At 35.9% G+C, this 12,610-nt stretch overlaps 1 protein-coding gene across 1 annotated transcript in view; it reads left to right on the forward strand.

The window, feature by feature from the left end:
* Positions 1-12,194, forward strand: part of AIG1 (androgen induced 1) — a 68,936-nt gene extending 56,742 nt beyond the window's left edge. Inside the window, exons 4-6 of the mRNA XM_081942286.1 lie at positions 1,872-1,987; positions 6,869-7,032; positions 9,940-12,194. Of these exons, the coding sequence (XP_081798412.1) occupies positions 1,872-1,987; positions 6,869-7,032; positions 9,940-9,977 (318 nt within the window). The 3' untranslated portion in view covers positions 9,978-12,194. The remainder of the gene's footprint in view (positions 1-1,871; positions 1,988-6,868; positions 7,033-9,939) is intronic.
* Positions 12,195-12,610: the final 416 nt, after the last annotated feature.

Consider the following 12,610-nt stretch of genomic DNA (forward strand, 5'->3'; position numbering starts at 1 on the left):
ATCCCTTTGTTGATTCCCTCGTAGGACTGCATTGGCAATTTTAGGAGCTGCAGCACACCGGTGCCTCATACTTAAGTGATGGTCCACCAGTGTGATCAAAGTCCATTCTGTGGGAATGTATTTATATTTAACAGAGGGAATGCCTTTTTATTTAATAGAGTTCTCTTTCAGAGGTTTGTTTTAAGCAGACTACCTACTTTATAATGTGGAATTAGAATTTTGTACTGATAATTGTATCTATTACAGAAAGACACAAACAGGATTTCTTCCTGCTGCTCATAATCAAATTTTCATATCTCACTCTGAAACAGACTAACCTACAGTTGGTCTGCTGTTGATAACTACAATATTAGGCCATCAGCTGATGGGAAAGTCCATCAATGTAAGTATAGGAAGTGAAAGTACACGAATTGTGAACTGTTCATTCTCACTTTTTTCCTTAAATTATAAAACCATAGATATTGTCACTCATCATAGAGAAAACATTTTGATGTTTTTCTGCAACTTTTCTACCTCTACAAGTAACATTTTTCACACAATATTTCAAGTGTGTGAAACACACCATTATTATTTTAATTCCCTTTTAATCCTCAATGTGAAACTTGTAACTGTTCAACACTCAAGTTTATGTGTTTTCACTGAGCAATTGGGAGGGGAGGCAGGGTTGTCATAATACCCATTGCTTGCATATCGAAATATAAGTTAGATTACAATACCTAGTGTCAAGTTAATTTTATGAAGTTCTTCATTTCTTTTTGTTTATTTGTTTTAAATATCCAATGCTTTATTGCTAATTCCAGTTCCATTTTAAATGTATTAGAAAACATCAGTTCCAAAACAGATTCTTGGGAGATTCTTTTTAACCTCAAGTGTCACTTGTGAAAGCTCTCCATTGATGTTTACCACCTGTGTCTTGTTCTTTTTAAAAAAAATCAGCTACCAATGAACCAGAGCAGGAGTCTCCAACCTTGGCAACTTTAAGACTTGTGTACTTCAACTCCCAGAATTCCTCAGCCAGCAAAGCTCTGGGAGTTGAAGTCCACAAGTCTTAAAGTTGCCAAGGTTGGAGACCCCTGAACCAGAGGCTTCTTTTCCTCTGATCCCATATGCTTAATTTACTCAAATGTCTATATAAGATTCTTCTGCCCTTGGAACAATTGTAGCCCTTTGTTTCTTGTTTACTATCTTTCCTTTCCAGTAAGTTTGTTTCTACTGTTACTTCCTACTGTAATTCTTGCAGCTGAATCTGTATTTATACTGATTTGTATTTGGTTGTCAACTGTGAGTCTAAACATCACTTAAAACTTCATGTTCCTGTATATAATAATTAACAAATCACATCATGAAACTTAACATTCTGTTTAGGCTCAGTCTTTACAAAAAAAAGTAGTGATTGTGAAGCAGTGTATATAAAATAGAAACATTGTTTGTTCTTCAGTTTATGTTAATGATTGCATTGTTACCACCAGCACTTTTAAGAGCTGGTGAACAATTCTATTATATTAAATAATAGTTTTTATTTCTAAAAAGTCACTTAACTGCAGCCTATGATTGCAGAAAGCTGGACATTGAGAAAGAGCAAGAAAAAGAAGATACAGTAATTAGTTTCAAGAAGGCCAAATGATCAGCACGTAAAAACTCATATACTTTGGGAAAGTCGATGGGAATAGATAATGGACTAGAAGAATGCTTGGCAAGGTTGCAGGAAGTTGAACAAGGGTAAAAAATAGATAAAATGAATGGTGGGAACTAAAGGGGCCATTGGAATGGTCTTGGGAGAGCTAATGATTATTGCTAATTCAATAATTGCTTAATAAATAAATTTATAGAAAATGCATGAATTGTTTACTCCTGTCTTGCTTTCATTGTAGCATACAACAGTTTTACCCTTTATATTAATTGAGATGCGAACGACCCATCATGAATATCCCAGCAGGACCTATGGACTGATTGCTGTGTGTACTTTTTCAGTTTGCTACATATTATGGTAAGGAATGCATTTTCACATTGTGAAATCTAATCATCGATATCTCAGTCTTGCCAAGCAGGATTTGATAAAAAGTTTCACACAGTGTTTTTTCTGATACTATATGGCTAATATTTTTAGGAACTTTCTCCCCGCCCCCTCCACGAAGACATTATTTAGGAATTTGTTCTATGCCCATGTCTTTTTCCAATCAACACATTTAAAAATAAATTTTCTATTTCTCTCATTAATTTTTACTGTTCAGTTTCACAAAAGTAAAGTGTATTCAAGTAAAGATGGATGCAGACCACTATAGTTGGCTTGAGTCTAAGGTAGGGGATGTGAGGATTTATGCAGAAGGGCACTTTACCTCAAAGCAATTGAAACATTGCCCAATTCAAGCTGGTATCGGAATTTGAAACAGAATTAAGAAACCCAAAGTTTTGATCTTCTGTATTGATTAAAATAGGAAAAGTACAAATTGTAACCTTTATAAGGCTTTTCGGAAGAAATGAAATAATCAGAGAATAGATGCAAAAAAAAAAACCCTTCTAATTTTTAAATGAGAGTATTAACAGTGTTGCATTTTTCATCTCTGACATAATTAGATGACATATGGAGGCAAAACTGTGCCTTCTGAGGAGATTTATTGGCCAGTTTCGAGCTAATAGAGGGGATTGCAAAAGGGCATCTTCATGTCTTCACAGTTTGGCTGAGGAACTTTTTGTTAATTCTTTTTGTTGCTTAACTGCTGAGGTCTGTAAATGGTGGAAGGAAGGGAGGGGAGGAAGCAAACCTTCCTTGGAAGAAGGATTATCTATAGAATCAGGAAGAAGTATAAACAATGCAAGATCATTCTACCCGAAGCCAAATCAGTTCTGTAAGAAGTCTAATTGTTGTTGTTGCTGTTGTTAGTTGCAAAGTCATGTCTGACCCATCACGACCCCATGGACAACGTTCCTCCAGGCCTTCTTATCCTCTACCATCCTCTGGCGTCCATTTAAGCTCATGCCTACTGCTTCGGTGACTCCATCCAGCCACCTCATTCTCTGTTGTCCCTTTCTTCTTTTGCCCTCAATCTTTCCCAGCATTAAGCTCTTTTCCAGTGAGTCCTTCCTTCACATTAGGTGGCCAAAGTATTTGAGTTCCATCTTCAGGATCTGGCCTTCTGAAGAGCAGTCAGGGTTGATCTCCTCTAGGACTGACCGGTTTGATCATCTTGCAATTCAAGGGACTTGCAGGAGTCTTCTCCAACACCATAGTTCAAAGTCTAATATGCCCTCCTAGTTCCAGGGTTATAATCTTTACATTCAGATTCTGAAACCATAATATTTCAGGATGTGGGTTTTGTTGCCGCATTTTTTGGCCTTACTTGCCAAAAAGCATTTCTTTTTTAGGCCAAGACTGTTTTCAGGGAATAATCCAGGTTTCTTGAATATCTTAAAACAGTTTGCAGTGTTAGCCTGTCTGTAAATGTTGTTAGTCTATAAGCAAACATTGAAATTGCTATGATTTCTAACTCTTTTACAAAGAAACAAGAATTTCATTTTGTGTTCCCATATTAAAAGTGAAATATGTGCATTTAAATTCTTTATTTTTCCTTTTTCCTCTTCGCTTACCTTGATTAGAAATTCAGACCATTTCTTTCTTCCCCCAGGCATATTCAGTAGTAAATTGCCTGTTATTTTATAAGACCGGAAAATGGTAGGGACTCAACCAAATGGCTACAGCATGGGACTCTAAAATGAATTTTAATGCATGTTCCCTTCTGCTTATCTAATAATAAGCAGTACAACAATTGTACTGTTGAAGGCATTCATTAGAGTTAATAACAAATAATCTTGTATGGAAGCTTTATGCCTAAGGTTGATCAAGCCATTATTGTGTAGTATTGAGTTAGCATGCATTCAAGGAGGAAAGAACTCCACAACAGAGGCCATCAGGTAATGTTTCCATGACAGCAGCACTACTTTTTGCAATTCCCTACATAGACATTGCAAGAATACTGCTAATGTCACTCTTCCAAAGAAGAGAAAGATAGCGAGACTAATTGTATACAGCAGATCTTAGCTAACTGGCTAGTCATAGATAGTTCTGTCTTTATATTTGATGTAAAATTTAAATCAATTATTTTTTCATTGTTAATATGATCTTTCACTTATTTGTAATGTTGCTTTGAGGGCAAAAGTGACAATTTATTCAAGGTCATAGATTACAGGGTTCAAAGACTCAAGGATTAATCCCGTACTGCTTCCAGCTGAAAATCTATTCCAAATTCGGTTGAAAAATTGTTCATACAGACAATGTTAATTGGAAAATAAGATTACTAAATCTTAAAGAAGTGTTCCAAACAATTAATTTGGCCCCCATTATCCTTCATCCCTTCAAAATGACTGCTATTAATCAGAATATTCACATACAAAGCTTCTGCAGTAAAACTTAACAAATTGATAAGTATCATTTTCTGCTGTTGGAATTATAACATCTAAGAGAAAAGATGTGATTTCTGTTGATAACATCACAATTAAAGGGGTGAGAAATTTTCTACTGATTTCAATAATGCTTTTTCGAAAATATGCTTAGCACATCTATCTTGATTTATTAGGGAGTAATGAAGCAGATGGAAACATTTTAAAGAGTTTGTCATACAAAGCATTTTGGGACACACTGCACTATCCCCCCTCCCCTCCCCCCAAAAAACCCATATTTAAGGAACATAGTTTCACCTTAAATTTGGTCAGGCTAACTGTTCACTTATATCTCTATTGTCTAATCCAAAAGTTGTGAATGTGCAATTCCAAACTTGTTTTTTAAACAACAGAGCTACCCTGACCAATTGCAAACTGGTGTGTAGTCTAAAATACAATAAAAATAGATCATTCTTTGCAGGTTCAGGCTGGTTTCCTGATTTATTTTCTCATTATGAACTTTTTGTTAACTGATTCTGTTACACAAAAGAGAGGATCAGGCGGGGGGGGGGGGGAGACAAAAAGTTATGGGTGGTGGCGCAGTTGTTAAAATGCAGTATTTCAGGATAACTCTGCCCACAGCCAGGAGTTTGATCCTGACTGGCTGAAGGTTGACTCAACCTTTCATCCTTCTGAGGTCAGTAAGATGAAGATCCAGATTGTTGGGAGTAAAATGATGACAGTGTAAACTGCTCAGAGAGTGCTGTAAAGCATTGTGGAGTGGTATATAAATCTAAGTGCTATTCCTAGTTTTGTTATATCTATATGAGCCAGCAGTGTGCAGCAGCTGCCAAAAAAGCCAACACAGTTCTAGGCTACATAAACAGAGGGATAGAATCAAGATCACATGAAGTGTTAATGCCACTTTATAATGCCTTGGTAAGGCCACACTTCGAATACTGCATTCAGTTTTGGTCGCCACAATGTAGAAAAGATGTGGAGATTCTAGAAAGAGTGCAGAGAAGAGCAACAAAGATGATTAGGGGACTGGAGACTAAAACATATGAAGAACGGTTGCAGGAACTGGGTATGTTTAGCTTAAGAGAAAGAAGGACTAGGAGAGACATGATAGCAGTGTTCCAATATCTCAGGGGTTGCCACAAAGAAGAGGGAGTCAAACTATTCTCCAAGGCACCTGAGGGTAGAACAAGAAGCAATGGGTGGAAACTAATCAAGGAGAGAAGCAACTTAGAACGGAGGAAAAAATTCCTGACAGTTAGAACAATTAATCAGTGGAACAGCTTGCCTCCAGAAGTTGTGAATGCCACAACACTGAAGTCTTTAAGAAGATGTTGGATAGCCATTTGTCTGAAACAGTATAGGGTTTCCTGCCTAGGTAGGGCGTTGGACTAGAAGACCTCCAAGGTCCCTTCCAACTCTGCTATTGTAAAGATTGTATAGAATCTACTATATCTATCTATCTATCTATCTATCTATCTATCTATCTATCTATCTATCTATCTATCATCTATCTATCTTGTTTTAGTTGCTTGAGTTCTTTCATTATGGCTTCTTAATGTTTTTTCAGTAAAGAGGTAAAGATTGCTTATTGAAATTTTAATGAGCTTATGTAAATAATTTCAGTCCTTACTGTTGAATGAAGCATGGATGCATGGATAGAAAGAAACTGAGACCACCGATCTGTGCAATGCTTTGGCTTCAAAGGCAAAAATAGGTTTTGGAGCCTGAGGGAAGTCACACATAATACTTGCAATCTCTGAAATCAGATAGCTTTTCTCAGAGCTCAGTGCTGAGAAAAAAAAATGCAGCTGCTTTATGGAATTACAGACAGGTGTTACACAAGCACCCACACACATGTTTTGGGCTTCAAATTTGAACATATCAGTGTTGCAGATGCTTGATATAGACAAAAACTTTGAAAACGCAGTCAGCCCCACCAGATTATCAAGAACCAACTCCCTGGGAAGGCTAAAACTACTTTTATTGAATCTAATTGTGCTGTTTCTCTTCCTTCTTTTATATTCCAGTGTATTAGAGAGGTTTCTGGGCCATATAGTTTGGTTGTGTACTTAACTTACGTTCTTCTCCTTGCTGTTTTGGTAATGAATCAGACTTATCTCTGTTGAGATTATCTTCCTTGCTTTCTACAGATATCTCACTTTTTGTTGCCTTTGATTGCAAGTAATGTTAAATATGTTGTTTGGCAATCAAATAGTATTACAGTTGATGCATAGAGTGAGTTAGGTCTATAGGTCATTCTGTGAATGGAGAGAACCTTTGTTCCTACTTGGGATAGGAGCTGTGAAGGCTGTAATCCTATACTAATTTAATTGGGAATAAACCCCATTGTGTGGAATGTTTCTGAGCAAGCATGCATTGGATTGAGCCCTTAGGAAAACAAGTGAATAATTTATTGTGTTTTTAACTGAATACTTCATTATTAATAGTATTTTCTGTATGTGTTTTTTCTTAGGGTCTGTTGGATATATCATGTGACTGGGGTTTGGGTATATCCCCTCCTGGATTACCTTGGTTCAACTGCTAAAATTGTCTTCTTTGCCACTGTAACTGCAGTAATAAACATATTTTACTTGCTGGGTGAAATACTAAACAACTGCATATGGGATACACAAAAATGTGAGTATCGGATTGAGAAAAATTTTTGAATACAAAATCATACTTTAGTTACTTTTATTATATGTCATACTTTTACTATTAATGTTGAAATATTTTTACAAAGTAACTCCATTATTTCTTTATATGCAAATATGATAATTATTTCACATATTATTACAAACAGGATTGGACAGCAAATGAGGTAATTAATGCTAGCTGGTAGCTAAAAACATCTGCCTGATTAGCCTTTTTTGTTGATTTCTTACCTGATGCTGGCTGTACTCATAGAAATACTAAATCTAAATTATTGAATTAACCTTTTTACTGGGTTTGATCCCCTGGATTTATATAATATAACAAAATCATGCTCACCCCACCCCATCCATAAAATAGAATAGGAGTAGGATGTATGAAGCCATTTAAGCATGTTCTAAAGATCTCAAAAGCAAATATAAACATTGGTTTATTGTGATTGATTCTAATTATAAAAGAGGTAGTAACATCTCTCATTAGGTGGCAGAATCTTGCTGGGCTTAACAAGGTAAACATGATTGATAGAAGACTTCCGTGAAATAGCAGGGAATAATTTGTCTAAGTATGCAAGAGGAAGAGAAGAGCAAACAACATTGCTATTGTTGAAAATAAAATTACATGAATGTGCTCATGAATACACTCAGTTAAGCAGTATTCTAATTGCATCAGTGAAGAGACTGCTTAACTATATTAACTTTGTATTAACTGTGTTAACTTGGGGGACTGATGTAAAATATTTGGAAAATATTCATCAATATCTTCTTGCAGATCACACAGAAAGAAGGTTCAGAAATATACATGTCAGATAGTGTTTTAAATAGTTTGCAGTTCCTAACGTATCTTAAAACAATGTACATGCCAGATGTAGGAAACGAGATGACAAAAATAAGAATTCCACAAATGGAAATTCTTAATCTGAACCTTTTTTTTCTTTTTCAAAAGTTATGTTTAAATACCAGAACAGAATAAATTACAGTTGATTTCTCCAAAGTAAACCACTAACGTGACCAAAATAAAAAATAAAAATGTCTTATTCTCCAGGCCAGATTTGATTCACAAGCCTGGATGCTAGGATTTTGAACATTGGATGCATCAGCAATGAAATATTTTTCAACAAAACTTAGATGACCTTTTTATAAAAGGCAAATAAAATTGTGGATATTTAAACCACTCAGTGGAAAATATTCCTCCAGCAGCAAAGGAAACAGAAGACTAGAAATTGGCACAACTGTAGTAGCCAAATCTAAACTGTGTTCTTAGAGCCATGCCGTTGTTTGTTTTCTTAAACCTTTGACTGCAATTTGATTGTTTTGAGTTTGTCAGCAATACGCGGCCCACTGTATTTAAACTATTGGTTTTAACCAACCTCAATTGTTTTCTTATTATGTATTTCATTACTATCAGATTCCCTTGCACGCCTGCTATAATCAAGACCAGAATATGAACATATTTAAAAAGAGTCCATAGTTACTTAGAATTTTAAGGTAGCAAGCTCTCCACACCTAGCAATTAAAAGGGTAAAGAAAGGGTCACATTTCCTTGCATATTATGGTATAACAGTGGCAGCCTCTAGATCAGTGGTTCTCAACCTGTGGGTCGGGACCCCTTTCACAGGGGTCGCCTAAGACCATTGGAAAACACATATTTTCGATGGTTTTAGGAACCGAGACATCAATTTTATGGTTGGGGGTCACCACAACATGTGGAACTGTATTAACAGGTCACGGCATTGGGAAGGTTGAGAACCATTGAAAAAGGGATATTTCAACTCAATAAAATTACACCAAAAAAAGTAAAAAGAAAGAATAGCAGTATTAAAATGAATTAGGCTTCATACTATAGCTGCATTTCTATACATATTTATTTCAGAAAAAGCCTCCTGAATAAACATTCTAGAGTTAGCAAGAAGCCCTGATATGGAGAACTATTCGGATCAAGGATTTAACTATATCAACTATTTGCTGGATGTTTACTTGCAGATAAAAGTATACTGTAATATTCTAACTTAAAAGAATAGCAGAAAATGTACTTATCATTTGTTAATGATAATAATGTACATAATAAGATATAAAGATATATTTTTATAAGATATAAGAACATTCCTTTTTTTACTTTTTAGAAAAATACATTGTTAATTTTGAAAATCTGAATAAAATATAGCTTGTTCACAAACACACCATTCTAAGTCTTACCATTGTACCTCAAAATGTTTCCAAGGGATACAGGTTAATATATGAAATAAAATCAATAAAAATATTTGGTTGGAACTTCGTATTTTGTTAACATTCAAAAATCAGTGTCTTGGTAGGTACTTTTTCAGATCAACAATTTGATTTGATAAAGTGAGCTGTAAAAAACTTCTGCCTTTAATCAAATATGTTACTCTAAATAAACTATCAAACACCTTCTGATTTTTGTTTACCATGGACCAGGAGTGTCAAACTAAAGGCGTGTGTGCCCCCCCCCCCAAGCCCAGAGGGTTGCAGGAGACTGTCACAGGTGAAAACAGAGCTTGCAAGGGCTACACGTGGTCTTGCTGAGCTCCATTTTCACTGCCAGATGGTTGTAGGAGGCTGTGGCAGCCAGAAACGAGCTCGGGAGCCCATTTTCGCTGGCAGAGCACTCAGGCCACCACAAGCGCCCCCAACACGAGTGACGTCAAAGTGGCCATGTCCACCCTGGCCACGGCCACCCAGGACCCCCAAGGTCAAACACAACCCCAATGCGGCTCTGAATGAAATTGAGTTTGACATCCCTGCGATAGACTAACATAGCTCTCCTCATCTATTGGGAAGACCAGTAAATTAAAACTATTTATGCAGAAGAAAAATAACAATGTTCCTTTTCTTGTTTGCACAAGCATTTCACAAAAGCTGTTTTTGTTGTTGTGATCAGGTATAGAAGAAGGAAAAGGAAGACCTAAATCAGACTGAACACAGGATAAAAGAAGAAAATAGAAGACCTGCTGTTATATGAACGGCATCTCATAACAAAAGAAATTTCAGAGGCCATTTATATTAACAGTGCATTCAAAATACTTTGTTTTTTTAAACGGGATGTTGATTTTATAATCTTGCACTACAACATTTGGAGGAATTGGGAAATGGGTATAAAACCATGTGCTGAATATGACATTATTTATACAGAAAGAGAAGGAGTATGTGTGTGTGTCTTTTGGGAAATTACATTAAGAACTATTTTGTCTTAGATTTGGAAACATTAGAGGTCAAATTTGAATCATTTGGGTTAATTCAAAAAGCTGCATCTGTGAAAGGATGGATAAGCCCTCTCATTGAAGAATTATTTAAAAAGGAGTGGTTTAACTCATGATACCAATCATATCGTCTGAAAAAGCCATTTGTAATTGAAACATATGCATATTATTTCTTTCATATTAATAAAGAATACATTCCTTTCTCCCATTAGCTAATGGCCAAATGTTTTTCTCTATTTGGGTTTTTATAGACAGCGTCAGGTATCTTGATGAGCTTCCACCCTATTAAGAAATGATGAAGTTCATTCTCATGAGGCTTTTTTTTAATTAAAACTTTACCTAAATGAAAAATAACTCATGGATATACTGCTATGTAATAGTTATTTATATTGGCTTATAATCCATATTACACAAAGAAAACTGGAATGGAGATGCATCTAATGGGAACAACTGAGTACTGGTTCTGATGCCCAAATGATTCAGAATGACAGAGAGAGTATTGAACATGCAGTGTGAGAAGTGAACAATACAGTACACAACTTTTGGGAGGCCTGCTGTAAGATCCCAGGAGAAAAACAGGCAACTTTTATAGTGTTGTACACTAGAGAATCGGTTGAAATGTTCCAATTGTGCCAGAAGTATTGTTCTTGAAATAGACTGCTCTAATTGCATGCTGATTCAAATTAGTATTAATAACTTCACAATTGTAAAACAGGCAGCTTCCAACACACAAGCAGCATGTTTGAATGTAACGTATGTAACGTTTGAATGTAACATTTGAAAGTACAGGTAGTCCTCAACAACAGTTCACATAGTGATGTTCAAAGTTTCAGTGGCACTGAAAAAAGTGACTTATGAGCATTTTTCACACTTAGAACTGTTGCAGCATCCTGGTCACATGATCAAAATTCAGATGCTTGCAACTGACTCATATTTATGACGGTTGCAGTATCCCAAGGTCATGCAATCTCCTTTTGCATGACTTTCTGACAAGCAAAATCAGTGGGAAGGCCAGATTCACTTAACAACCTTGTTACTAACTTAACAACTGCAGTGATTCATTTAACAACTGGGGCAAGAACGGTCATAAAGTGGGTCAAAATTCACTTAACAACTGCCGCTTAGCAATATAAATTTTGGGTACGATTGTCATAAGTCATGGGCTACCTGTATATGTATTTTACTTGCCAAAGAAATTTTATGGAAATGATGAGACCAATACAATTTGGTGTGACAATAGTGAGAAAAGTGGTGGCAGCTCTGATAAATGATCACATTTGCCAACAGAACTTCCTATTACAGTATGATGATTTTTCATTTAAGGGCATCCCCTGAAAAGATCCTAATAAATCATTGGTATGATTCGCCTAGGCCTTTTGAGCTAGAAAAATATTTAGCAATAGTAGACCTAAACATAGTGGACTAGAAGAGAACTAATAAAGTACTGAAACACAACATCCTGAAATAATAGGAAATAGCCAAAAGGGCAACTTTGAAATACATGTTTGTAAAGACAAAGATGAGGGAAAAAGCAGGTAACACTCAACAAGATGGAAAGAGCATCTTGTGTACCAAAATGAAGGGATGGAATAGTTAATGCAAAAGCTTTAAAATGAGGAGTAACCAAATATATACCTTAATACAGTTTTTCCCATATAACTGAGGAATTTATGATGTAATCTTATTTATGTCCAAGTGAGAGATCGGAATGCTGTAATGGGGCTTGTTCCTTGGTAAGTGGCTTATGACTGCATTTACTATTTGCAACAACGGCTAAAAGAACTCAGTTGAATCACATATCGTTTATCAGGAAATATTTACAGCTGCTGTAAATTGAGGGTATTTAAACACTTCACTGGTACAATGTAAATTAAGGTTTCATTGTCAACGATGTAAATTTAACTTGATAAAAAATAAATGCCTGCAGTTTTGTTAATAGTACTCAAGCATGTTCATATAGCAAGGCTTACATAACTCTTTTTTTTTTGCTGCTGGGACTTTTAGTCTGTATTTCTCATTCTCATTGTTTTATTCATTAACTAAGTGTATCCTCTGAGTTCTTGTAGCAACATCACTTCTTCCTTCCTACTTCTTGTTTCCAAGGAAGTGACTGATGTCTAGCAACTACAGTGTGAATTCTTATTACTGGCCTGAAGTCTCACGTTTATTTTGCTGATAAGGATAATGTGAGGAGAGGTCCTTAGAGTGCCACAGCTGACCAAAGATGTACAAATTGCCAGTTACAAGTGCCACCATCTGATAAGTAGGCAGGGTGGCCACCAGTGCCCCCCTCTTCAGCAAAAGAACAGATTGCAGCTATAATCATGGTAAATTTAATAGCAAATCACCTGG

The sequence above is a fragment of the Natrix helvetica genome, assembly GCF_964273705.1.
Source record: "Natrix helvetica genome assembly, chromosome: 2".
NCBI lineage: Eukaryota > Metazoa > Chordata > Lepidosauria > Squamata > Natricidae > Natrix > Natrix helvetica.